Raw genomic sequence first — 12954 nt, forward strand, 5'->3', positions numbered from 1 at the left:
TTGAGAGTGTAATCAAGCCTTTTAATAACAATCTCCTTCACCAGCTAACAGCTTCCAGTTCTCAGCTACCCTTCAAGATGAAGTCCAGGAAATACTGCGGCTTAATTCCTGTTCTAGTCTGAGTTCAGCAAATTACTTCACAGAAACAGAACTTAGAAGAACAGCAGAGAGTTTATATTAGACGTGAAGCTGGGCTGGGTAAAGTTCTACTTGACTATACCTGATCCCATTCATCAGCTTTATGAGCATGCCTTGGTGACAAGTTTTGAATATATTTAAAAAACAAAGATATTTAAAAAAACAAAAATCACAAAATACACACAGAAAGTACACAGATTTTACATCACTTTGTCAACCTACCCCAAGTCTAAAGGCACGTGCTAAAACTTGGTTAAATCCTGATCTACTGCTCCATTCCTGTAACTTGATTCTCCCACTTCCACTTTAGTAGGACAAGCTGTCATCTGCCCATTTCATTCCTGAAGCCTTAACCAAACCCCTTTGTGACTGACAGTCAGCTCCAAGACACCCCTTATTTACACATTTCCTACACTAAAGCAGTTTTTACAAGCATGACAATGCTTCCCTCCTAGTTAAGAGGGTAGCTTACACTAGGCACACACCACCCAGCTTGTGAGAAGCTGCAGGGTGGCTGCCACCAGCCTTGCCAGAAGCCCCATACCACGCACAGCATGGCCGCTTGCGGCCACCTTTCACCAAGTTTGCAGTGTATGGGGAATATAAGAGGCCCTGGCTGCAGGAAGGGGTAATATCTTTTATTAGACCCAATGATATAGCTGGAAAAAAACTGACAAGCTGTCAGGCATATGAACCCTTCCTCAAGGCTGAAGCAGGAGCCATGTAAGGCCATCACGGAAATCCAGTTGCTCCATGATTCACGGATCGATATCTGCTCCAGCTCAGCAGCCTTGTTATCTTGCTTGCCTGTACATTCTTCCACTGCTCAGCAGCGTTCAGGCTTTCCTCTGCCTTGCCATGAATATTTACAGCTCCTGCTGCCCACACGCTGCCTGCTTCACAGGAACTGGCATTTAAGGCTGCAGAAGTTTCCTTGACTGCACATTCAGGGTCCCGATTTCTCTGTCTAGCAGATCAGATGGAATAGCTCCACTGAGACAGCAACAAGTTTAAGGCAGACTGAGAAAAAATCCACACACCTTTGGTCAGATCCATGCAAATCTGAGCAGTTTCCATCAGGAAGAGGATACTTACAAGTTCTTCTTGCTCCTGTCATTCTTGTAAGCTGTATGCCAGCAGGGCTGGCAGTAGCTACTTGTAATGGCCTCTTTGGCCAGGCTGTTGACAGCATCACTCCAACAAAGCTACCCTCAGTTCAGCAACATGGGGCTATTGGCAAAGTCAGTTAAAAAAATGACTTAAGCCATCCTGTACAACTAAGTTGATCTTTCAGGCTCAGTTCTGTCACATACATAAGAAGGTCCTCTGGAGAGAAGGAAAAGCTAAAGCTTAGGCTAGAAGAAGCTTTGCCTTTTAGCTCACCACTTTAAAGCAGCTCTGCTGCTCCACCACCACTCACTTTTTAGTACTAACATGCTTATACAAAATCCCTTGTTCCTGAGTTCCTTAGTCACTCACTCCCTAACTGCACAATACTTAAAGCTTCACAACCAAACAAGAATCCTCATGTTCTTACACTTTAAATTTTCTTTTCCTCCTTTTTGAGGCTGGTGTTCTTTCATACAATATCATAGAATGGTTTGAGTTGGAAGGGACCTTATAGATCTAGCTCCAATCCCCCTGCCATGGGCAGGGAAACCTTCCATTAGAAGAGCTGGAGTTTAATATACTCCTACAAAACACTTTCTCACTGCTGGCAGTAGATTGCAGTAGACTGCTGTACCCCCCCAGCATTTCACTTTTCAGGGGAAATCCTGCCAAAAAAAATCTTCAGGTACAGTAAATGTTCATCTTTCAATTTAGCTCGCAAAGGGCGTTCTACCTTTATCATCTCTCAAGATGAGGTAAAAGCCTACACAGTCTTACAAGTCTTGAAAGCCTATTACGATGCTAAGGGAAGAAATCATTCTTAGTGAAGTTTAATCTAGATTTGATCACCTCTTTAACAATATTGGAAGTTTTGCCCTCTAGCACATTAGAGCATTTGACCTATATTTAGCTCTACTAGCCACACTAGACTGGCTGGGAGACAATGCATCTTTAGCCAGGATAATGGTGCTAGCAGGAGCCAGGGAAGCAGTGAACAGAGTCATTTGCCAGTTAACTGATTCCCCAAATAGAATGACTTCAGCTGTAAAACAGCTGAAGGTTTAACACTCTAATATACACAGAGAACTACTTTAAAGTGTGGGCAAGATTAATATTAGCATTCATCTGAACACCAGCAAGACAGACCTGCAATATGCTGGCTTGTGGAAGCCTCAAGTTACTCAACACAACTCAAAATTGATATATACGCTAAATGCCTAAGGGACCAACTTGAAGTCAGTACTTCAATGTACAGAGACAAGGCAGCTCTTCCAGATGTGCACATCCTTGTAGCTTCAGAGTGCCTTTTACCAAAAACTCTTTTGCAGGAAAGGGATTCGACCTGCTATCAATAGACAGCAATCAGATTATGAATTTTTATTTAGTTCAAGTACACAATGTTTGTATACAATATCAAAACCTAGCTTACCTAGTTTAGTCTTTAGAGACCAAGGTGTCTGGATGTGAAATGAGGCCACGGAGACTGTATGGCACTCTCTGTATGCTGTGCCTCAGCCACCTGTCTCAGATGGAGTTAAACCACTCAATATAACAATAATGGAGCCAAGTGTGAGAGTTGAGACTGAGAAGTCACTAAAAACAACTGTTCCCTCTCTGCCTGTCAAGAGTGTGGAGCAGGATGTGCTCTCCCTCCTACTATCACAGGGATGCACATCAGCACCGGAACCTATCTGAAAAGTTTGGAGACTTCGGCATAGTTAGCGGCTGGTCACTGGCCTTCACTTCTACGTTGCGGTATCTGCGTATGGGGTTTGCCTTGTGGACCTGTGAAAACCAAGGACAAAATGAAACAAATGGTTGCAGTTGAGATGAAGCTGAAACATGCAGGCCAGCCATCGGTGGGATGCAGGCAGACATCCATCTGCAAGACCACCACTCTGCCCCAGGCACTGGAGTCAGCCACAAGGAGCTCACAAGACACTTTGGGGTTGTGGGTTTTACTAGGATTATTCTGCTCCAACAACTAGGTGTTTACAGCTGAGGCAGCTGATAATTTTCAGAGCTTTTTTTTTTTAAAAAAAGAACTGCTATGACATTAGTGAGGAGTCAGTCTGTGACAGGGAAACTTGAGAATACCGTCTTAAAAGCAGCTCAACATTGACATTGGCTCACTTAGTAAATTCACACATCCCTTTGGGTCCCTGTTTAGAAATAGCTCACTTACCAGTTCTTGTCTTAGCTTAGCAACTTCTTCCTTTTCACGCTCTTCTTCTCGCTGTCTGGCCTCTTCTTGAAGTCTCTCCCTTCTGGCTTCTATGTTTGCCAATCGTTTTTCAAATTCCTGTCGCTCCTTAGCTCTTTTTTCTGTTGCCAGCTCAAAACTTTCAGGAACTACAGAACCAGAAAGGCTCTCTAAGTTTAGAAATAGAGGGGATAACATTGGTGCAAAGGCAGTCAGGTAAAGCAGAGCACTACTAATATCAAATGGAAGCCTCACTCTGGAGCGCTTCACCTCGCAAGGGTGGTTAGTAGACACATTTGGGATTCATTTGGGGTTCTGGGGAAAAGAAAAGCTTACGGCCAAATGCGAGCACTGTTAATGCAGATGTTACCCCTGCCACAGGTGTCCTCATAGGAGGGAGTAAGCACACAATTGTTAGTACAAACAAGTTTTTAGCTAGTTCCATACCCTATGAAGTTTCTAGCTCCACACAAACTAAGCTGGAGACGCCTTCATCTTATTACAAATGGGAGGAAAAGACTGACAGCTGCTGCAGAAATACCATCTGTCTCTACAGGGAGCTCCTTGCATATTATATACCCTTATCCCAAGCTAGTGCACATCAATCATTTGCCAATTGTAGCATAGCTGTTAAATACAGCTGCTGTGTTAGTGCAGGACAGTGGGGCAGTGGAGAGAAAACTCTTCCACTCCCTGGGGATACAAGCTGTTAGGGAATTAGTTGATTAAGTGCACAGCAATATTGGCTGTGCTGATAAAGAACGGCATCAGCAACTCTAAGCATCATTTAAAGACATCAGTTCCGAGTTAGCAACCCAGCACTTTAACTCTACCTGATACTGGCTTATTTTCCTTTTTAGGCACAAAAGGCTCCTGGTGCACCACTACGTTGGGACGAGCTTTAAAACATGCTGCCTCTTTCTGCCTTTTCAAGTCTTCTTTAAGCTGCATGAGAAGAAAAGCCATCAAGTGCCAGGCATGACAAAAAACACCATCTTCCCCCACCCAGAATTCAGCTCTCCTGACACTGGAAAAGCCAGTTTGACTTCTGATCAAGTCACTTGCATAGAAAATATTACCATGAAAAATATTAAAGACAAAACAATGCATTAATTCTTGCCTTCCAGATCCTAATTAAACTCAAGCAGGACACTTGCTGCAGTTGAGCTCAACTAGCTATGTTAAGTCTGTTCATGCCTGTTATCTTTGCTCTCCTACCTGCTGTTTCCAGCTCTGTAGCTTAGCAGCTCCCCTTTCATCAATCTGTAGATGGAATGGTTCAGGCTGAGTTGGGGTTTTGACCTTCTTTTCTGGCAGCTTAACACGGTCAAAATAAGGCAGAGGTAGCGCCTTGAACTTCGGCACCTGAAATAGAGAGCTTGAAAAATTCCTTGCCATTTCCTCAAAGGCACAAAGCTTTGGGTGTTTAACAGCCAACAGCAGACGGCAAGTCCTGCAACACTCTTTTCACTTAAGGAGTGGAATACGAGGTAATTTTTAGCTCTTACCTCTTCTTTCTGCAATTCCTCTATTTTTTTCTCTTTTTGTATTAGCCGCTCTCTGTCACGGGAATCAAAAGAGAAAGGGCAAACTTCCACATGCCTCTGTTCTGGCATTTTAGGTTTGAAGGGCACTCCGTAATGTGGCATAGGGTTAGCTTTGATCACAGGCACCACTTCCTTTTCCTAAACAGATATTAGTGTTAGGATCTGACACACAGCACTAGACTTTGTATTTTTGCAGAAAAAGACTACAATTCCTACCACAAAGGCTAGAATTCCTGTAAAATAGTCACAACAGCATCAATAAAACACTATCTTCTTGCAGTATCCAACCAAGTACCAATAATTTATAGGCATCCTGAACCAGAGGCAAGATTTTTCTCTTTCTAAAGAGCTACTACTTCTAGTAGTCAACCAAAATTAAGACTAATTTTTAGCCTCCTCTTCACAAGAGGGAAGGGAAGAAAAGCATGAAGTATTCTGAATCCTGCACCCTACCTCTAGGGTGCTGGAGTGACTGAGGTAAGAAAGGTCATGTGCAATATCTGCCCTTCTCAGCAACAAACGGAGGGCCAATGTCCTTTTATCATCTAGAAGCCTAAGCAGGGTTTACTTCCCTCATTTGTAGCAGCAACACCTCAGCCTGGTCAGTGGCCTCATGTTTAAAAAAGTTACTTTATAAGAGAATTCATTTTTGCAAAGCAAGTAGCAGCGGCTAAGTCTTTAGCAGGGAACAGCACGGAGAAAGGTGACCACTGGGGATCTGCCCAACAGGAGGGCAGGGGCTAGCCAAACCAGAGCATCGCACCCAACTGGCAAATGCAGGACCAGCTGAGGCAGTCACCACGGTGGGAGAGGAAGGCTTGACTACAGGACACTCACAATTACCTTCTCTTCATCTCTGCTAGACGTTCGGGTTCTGCTTTTCAAGGCAAAGACAGGAGACTTGGGGACTGTAACTGGAAGCACCTTCTTCTCTGGAACACCCTGTTCAGAGAAGTCAGTTAGTGGTCACCCAAGTCAACAAGAAGTGCAACAGAGAAACCATCTGATACAGCACTAGGTACAAACTGCAGCTCTTACCTGATGACAGACAACATTTACTGAAAGTTAAATACATAATGCAACATAGCTAAGGACATTTTGAAGCTAACTGCCACCTTAGTCTGAATTCCCGGGCCAGGGTATTACTAAACTTCTTACCACAACATCCTCCAGGATTTTAGTTGGACACGGTCTGGAATGGAATTCGAAGTGCTCTTCTTCCTGCTGCTTCTTACTCTCACGCTCCTGAATCCTTTTCTCTATTTCCAAATCAAAGCCAACAGGCTGTGTGAGTTCCTTCACAGGGGGTTTCTTGGGCAGGACTGGTCCACCCTCTAAGATTTTGTGATCAAGCTCTCGTGCTTTGAATTTGTACCTACGCAGGAATAAGAAGAGTCACCTAAGCGTTTTCGTTTTACGTGGCAAGATGCAGCTTCTAGCTACTGGCTTCTCAGTACAGGACAGCAGTAGTCAGGTACAGAAGCAGTTGTGTTGCACTGCGTGCAGCTCTTGTTAGTAACTCCTTTGCTTTTGAAACAGCAAGACTTAAGGACCACCTTACAGGTTGCTTTCTTAGAAATCCAAAACTTTGGCTACAGGAGAGTTTTGAGTTGTACACAGCCTGTACTACTATACTGGGTTTGTTTTGCTAATCATAAGCTAAGCTCAATGATCAGCTTCTCATTTTGAAGACTACCTTCTGCAAAATTGGCTACCTTTACATCCCTACATTCATTGCCACAAGCTTACGCACAAAAAGAGTGTGTTCCTGAGAAGTGGCATTTCAGATGTTACTTACAGTGCAGTACAATTCTTAGAAGACTAGAGTCAACCTTTACTTACTGCTGAATTTTCTCTATTTCCTCTGCTTCCAACTCCACTGCACTCTTGCAGGTGACAGGTCTGAAGCGATGCTTTGTTTGAAGCAGTGGTGTTTTAGGGTTTGTAAGCCGAGCCTTCACAGGCTTTCCTGAGACTGGGCCTAGAAATTCAAGGTACAAAGATGAGCAGTTAATAGCAAGGCCTGCAACAAACAGATTATTTGCTCAGCATAGTAACTGAAGCATCTTTTTCTACTACCACCTCTGCAGACAGCTTCCTGGCTGGACATAGCTGAGACTGCTCACCTTCATCAGATTTCCTGCTCCTCAAGTGGTAACGAGAGGGTGTGCGTTTCTGGAATGCTTCGACCTGCTCAGCAAGGGACACATATTCTGACGTGGTTTCTTCAAGTTTTCTTTTGTTTCCCTGGGACAGATTGAAGGGTTTGGGGATAGTGGGTCCCTTTGGCAGTCGCACCTGGAAACAAAAAAAACAGTCATTATGGCCATTTAACAGAAGGATACTTCGATAACACTTCCTTACCTCTCTGATACACAATATCCGTCCCTTCACCATAAAAAAGACAATGCTTCACATTAGACAGACACGACTCAACTGTCTGAACTTGCACGTGACTAGTCATATCAAGAAACTGTATGAAGTAGAAGACCAAAGCATATGTGGTGACTAGTAGATCTGACGTTAAAGGGACTGTTTTTTCCCCAAAAGTGTCCTTTAGTATCTTGTGGCAGTGCAGACATGCAGTAAACTAACAGTTACATATGCACAACACTTGCCTCTCCTATGTATCTACCAGCTAAGAGGGTTACCAGCAGCATGTGCTAAAGGAGAAAGGTGGTGGTGTGAGAAATCAGTCAGCTGCCTGCTGGCAATACGGATTCTTACCGGTGAAGGAGGATGCTTCCTCAGTACTGCTGCAAAATCCACTTCCTTGTACTCATTCTCAGGCTGGCTTTCCCCATGTTGTTTAATTCTACTATCCGTGCAGAAGTGAAAGTCAACTGGCTTTGTTACTTGACCAACAGTTCTCTTCACAGGTTGTCCTGAGGAAGGAAGAGTATGTAAGGTCTGGAAGCCTTTTAGGGTAGGATCAGGGGAGGACTTTGCGGAAAAGAGGCATTTATTTCTAATAACTTGAGCAGTTTTTGGAGAACTCATCTATTATATTTTAAGACATGACAAAATAAAACTACTTCCAGGCAGTTTAGGGGCAGGTCTACATTAAAAGCTTCCTAAATCCTAATATGCAGTACAAAGCCTGGAAGGTTTTCTTTTCAGAAGTACTTGTACAGCTCCATGCAGCACTCTTTGTGTTCCTGTGTACATGAGCCCAGTACAGCTTCAGCTTGCAGTACAGCTAGAGCTCACCTGCTCCAGCAATAGCTGCTTTCAGTGACTCCTCGTTCTTCTTCCGCAGCTCCATAACCTCTCGCTGCAACTGCTGCATCTTTTCCAACTCCTGCTCCTCTGTACTCTTCAGCTTGCCAGCAAGATTAGTCCTCCTGCAGAAGCACATTGAAGACTGAGATGTGCCTTCCTGCTTCACTGGTTATTGGCATATAGGAACATGCTTATTTCTGACTTCACTGCAGAAGCATCACTCTTTATAAAAATATATTCTTCAGAAAAGACCTGCTGGGATTTTGTTTCCCCGGGGAAGCTGGCAGTAATGGCCGTCCTACATATCCAATCGTTGTATGCATGCTTAGTCATTAGAGAGGAGAACTTTTTCCTCAAATCAAGAGGAAAAGTTTTTCTTTGCACAAGAAAAGTCAAAGTGCATTTCATCCTAATATTGCCGCCTTGATTTAGTGCTTACTAAATGCAATACCATCACATGCTAAATTGACATTGAGAACATTCTAGCCAGGGCTGTCAGCTAAAGCACCCATCATTAGCAAAGACGAGCTTCAGTCACAAAAAAGGTACGTACTTCAACATCGTTGGTGTGGAGGGCATGGTCAGTTTGCTTTTCCCTCTTCCTGGGGAATGGTCAGGATGATGCAACGGCTCTTTCTTTGGAGATACTTCTGTCAGCTTCTCTTTGCTGCCAGAGCTAAGGTATTAAATTACAACAAACCACTCCAATTAACCGCTGTGCTCTAAGTGAAAAATCACCTGCAACTCTCACCACCATGCATAACATCCCAACACCTGGTGAGTTCTAAGGTATGCCAGACTGGCCTTACCTCACCAAGGGCCCAGGTAAGGATCGTCTAGCTTTCCCTGGTACTCTAAGGCTGTAGAAGGGAAGATTAATTACTGAGTTGGGGAACTTCAGCTTTTTCCTCAGAGAGGGTAGGAATACTATAGGTCATCCATGTACAACAGTATTTGAAAGATTGCCTTTTTTCATAAAATTCCTGACCTTAAGCTTATCACCGTACAGTATCTTAGTGGTTAAGCTAATTTGAGAAATGTTTTAGCTGCAACTTCTTCATAGCTTATGCCTGCCTAATGACCTCCTGATGGACAAGTTAAGCCTGATTTAAGCTAGCTGACAGACACCCAGTATGTAATAAGAAGCTTCAGAAACCCAAGCCTGTTCCATTCACACTACCACACAGAGCACTGCCTTCACATCTTACAGCCACTTTCTCTCGTTTATGAAACCAGTATCTGGAATCAGGTTGAGGTCACCTGCCTCTAAACCTTCTGCACTGTTCTCTGTGAGAACCCTTCAGCAAAATGGAAATCCTTTCAAAAGAAAGGGTTGTATCCCCCTTCTCAGCCCCCAACAGAAGGGCTCTGACATACATTCTCATTTTTTTCAGGGGTGGAACCTCCTCCTTGTTAGCCAACGCAGGAGTGTTTTTGTCCGCTTTGACTCGTGCTGGCTGTTTGCGCTGTTGTGTTTTTCTCTGCTTCGTAGCCGGTCTTCTGCCCGCTCTAGAGTGGAACAGAAAATGGAGGTTTAGCCTTCCCACGGGGTCTGAGAGTACACAATCAGTGTAACACTGTCAGAGCATTATCCAACCCCAACATGCTCTATGCGAGCTGTGCGCTTAACCTAAAGATCCAAATGCAGCACGAATTACTTCAGCTTTACAATCCACAAGCTTAATATTCTTTGGTGTATGAGCGTAGAGAGCCCCTTGCATTCATATCAAGAATGAGTTCTGCCCAGCTCAGATATAAACAAAGAAACTTTATAAGCCGCTTCAGTTTCAGATGTCCTCACATTCCAGAAGCTCCCAGTGCTACCAAGTCTCATTTGACAAGTATGTGAGACGCTGCATTACATTCCCACCCCTAGAGATTGCCCCTCGTGATCAGCAAGCAGCTCAGCTATACCAATACATGATCTGTGCTGGAGAGCTCCAGTCCCTTAGGATGACCCCAAAACAGCTAGAACTGCAAATACTGAGAGCGAGGACCTGCTTAGTTACACCACCAACCCGCACACAAAGCAAACACAAGTATTTCACCTTTGAGATGCCTCTGCAGGAGCAGCAGCTCTCCAGCTTGTCAGGGACCCAACAATATTCTGAGGAACCACGTTGGACTGCACATTTTCTGCTTTACCATCCTCTTCACCACAGTTTTCAGCTGAAAAGTGACAAAGGTCAGCTCATGTATACGCAAAGACATGTGCTAACATGAAGCCGCAAGGGACCTTGCTAGACAGCGGTATAAGAAAATGGTCCCAAAAGAGCCAGACTGAGGCCTTTTCACTACCCTAGTGAAGAACAAGTAAAGTTTACCCCCTCCTACCCATCCCATGCCAGCTTACCCATTGTTATTTCTTGTGATGTGGCAGAAGAACAAACAGTATCAGGCTTCGAAAAAGCAGGGCTCTTCTGCAAGATCTTGGCCTGATTTTCTGCAGGAGGGACATTCTCCAGATTTGCTTGTTGGTCTGCGAGGAAAGGGACTTTCACTGTACAGCCCGCATTAGGGGTTTATAACATCGTAATGGTATCCAGAGGTATTGTTAACAAAGTCATCCATCAAATTACAGATCACAATCAAAGTTTAAATACAGAAACAAAACAAAAAACCAGGCATGATGAGTGATGCAGTCAACAATTTGACTAATCCACTGGCACAGAAGCCAAGCCCTCATCCAAAGAGCAGTCAAATCAAGGAGCAGCAAACAACTTACCAAACCAGGAGTCTGCATTGTATACGTCGTCATCGCTCAAAGTTGCAAAGTTGAGGCAAGGGTTTGGGACATCGAAGGAATAGCGAGATTCTGGGTGAGACATCTTCGCCTCCACGCTGCCCCTGGGAATCCTCCACTCGCGCCGCTACAGTCCTTCAGAGAACAAGCATTGGTGAGCTGCTACAGCAAATCCCAGCAGAGGTGTCACCTACCCACCCCATTCTCCACCTCTTTCCCCCTTCATTGTTTCTAGAGACAGATACTGAGACAGCCTTTGGCACATTCGCCTGTACCAAGATTCACAGCCTTTGGACAGGGGCTCACGAGCAATGCAGGTTCAAAGCCCTCAGGAAGGCCATATGCTGGAGGTTTTCTTTGTACCTGTAGGTACTAGAAGCATATTTTCAGCAGGAAGCAAAATACAAAGCTTTTCCAAGTGACTGATTTGCCCTTCCCTCCCTGAGGGCACGCAACAAAGAGGAGTTCTTACTGTTACTGGGTGCAGATTTATAGAGCAAGCGCCTGACAATGACGTGGATTCCAGAGCACTGCACAGCTCCGTCTCTCTCTCCCTCAAAGGGCTACAAACAAGAACTAATAACACAAGCGTGCTCTTCGGCAGAGAATATCGATTTCCAAAACAGAAGAGTTCTGCGTAGCATTGTTACCGCAAGAAGTAGGAAGGCAGCAGCACGGGGTGCTTGGCGAGTCCCCGGGCACTGCCCGAGAGGCTGGCCAGGCTATAAACAAGCCGCGTACTACGAGAGTGTCAAGAACAGTCCCTGCAGTTAATTAGTGGAGCACTGACAGCAGAAGGAATCCCGATGTCAACAGGTGTTATTAAACACGAGGGAACAGGAACAAAGCCAGCAGCTACGTTATAAATCTGCAAACTGCAACAAAAGCTTTCTGCAAAGGTGTTTCCATGATGCCTCACACAGCTGTGAGGCAGAGCCCGGGAGGACGTTATACAGCACTCCTAAATGAGATCACCCGAACGCTGCTTTTTTGAGTCTGAACAATCGTAAAGCAGCACATTTGTGATGCACGAAGCCTTAGACCTCTGCCATTGAGCTAGCAGAGCATGCACAGCTCAACTTGGACACCACGCTCCGTAAATAAGAACACGTTTAGGAGTAAATCCAAGCAGCGTTTGGGAGGCACCGCTGCTGGTTGCGGCCGTCAGCCCTACCTCCTGAAGGTGGCCGCACAGAGAAGCCCCCAGAGCCCCAGCCCAGCAGCGCTGCTGGTAGGGGGAAGAACGCCACCACAGAAGCATCACCCGCACGGCTGAAGATGGCAGGGTAAGACCCAAAGAAGGCAAACAGAAGAATCAGAGCCAAAACCAACTGTAACCGAGCTCAAGACATGGCTGGAATCGAACGCTTTCCTACCGCCCTCAATCAAGATAAGGTTTCTGTCAACACTATCCACTTTTTTAAAAATCAAATGCGTCATCTGCATTCTGCCCTCGCCCTGCCCAGTCCAGGCCACTGAGCTGGGGCTCCGGGCATCGTGTTTCACAGCGACTCGCGTCGCTGCCGGACTGCTGCAGAGCTGGAACGCTTCACGTCAGCCAAATCACTTCCAACTTGTCACCGTGTAAAGTCCCTGTCCTGCCCTGGTGTGGGCAGCCCAGGTGGGACGCCTGTCGCTGAGCCCCTCGGACTGAGCTGAGGAGGCGGCCACGAGAACAGCAGGAGTGCATCGAGGCCACGCTTCCACACACCGCGTTTCTTGTAGGATGGTGGAAGTTATTCCAAACGAACCCCAGAGCCTGTTGCAGCCAGACGAACTCACGGCATCCCCTCTGCAACTCCTTACCTGTCCCCCAGGTCCTGCGCTGAAGGGGAGCGGCTGGGAGGCAGCTCAGTGCTCAGCTGTCAGGACAGGGCTGCCACGGGTTGGGAGAGCCCAGCGATTTGTTGCTGATACGCTCACTGCTGCGGAGCCTGAAATCAAAACGGGCTCAGCTGCGCACTCCCTTAACACATTCTAAAACACCCGAC

At 45.5% G+C, this 12954-nt stretch overlaps 1 protein-coding gene across 6 annotated transcripts in view; it reads right to left on the reverse strand.

The window, feature by feature from the left end:
• The window catches only part of TPX2 (TPX2 microtubule nucleation factor), an 18577-nt gene continuing 5623 nt past the window's right edge, over positions 1–12954 (reverse strand). For 2 of the 6 annotated variants that reach the window (XM_066978078.1, XM_066978077.1), the window contains exons 2-18: positions 10946–11098; positions 10574–10699; positions 10269–10389; positions 9598–9729; positions 9030–9080; positions 8774–8896; positions 8209–8342; positions 7726–7883; positions 7125–7296; positions 6841–6979; positions 6157–6373; positions 5842–5940; positions 4960–5136; positions 4670–4816; positions 4285–4396; positions 3434–3621; positions 1–3033 (exon numbers count right to left, since the gene is read on the reverse strand). In XM_066978078.1, coding sequence (XP_066834179.1) covers positions 2923–3033; positions 3434–3621; positions 4285–4396; positions 4670–4816; positions 4960–5136; positions 5842–5940; positions 6157–6373; positions 6841–6979; positions 7125–7296; positions 7726–7883; positions 8209–8342; positions 8774–8896; positions 9030–9080; positions 9598–9729; positions 10269–10389; positions 10574–10699; positions 10946–11048 — 2310 coding nt within the window. In that variant the 5' untranslated portion in view covers positions 11049–11098 and the 3' untranslated portion in view covers positions 1–2922. Of the gene's footprint in view, positions 3034–3433; positions 3622–4284; positions 4397–4669; positions 4817–4959; positions 5137–5841; positions 5941–6156; positions 6374–6840; positions 6980–7124; positions 7297–7725; positions 7884–8208; positions 8343–8773; positions 8897–9029; positions 9081–9597; positions 9730–10268; positions 10390–10573; positions 10700–10945; positions 11099–12769; positions 12898–12954 lie in introns of all 6 variants that reach the window. The other 4 variants (XM_066978079.1, XM_048050594.2, XM_048050598.2 and 1 more) reach the window with 4 other exon arrangements.

This window comes from Anser cygnoides, chromosome 16, assembly GCF_040182565.1.
Source record: "Anser cygnoides isolate HZ-2024a breed goose chromosome 16, Taihu_goose_T2T_genome, whole genome shotgun sequence".
Taxonomy (NCBI): domain Eukaryota; kingdom Metazoa; phylum Chordata; class Aves; order Anseriformes; family Anatidae; genus Anser; species Anser cygnoides.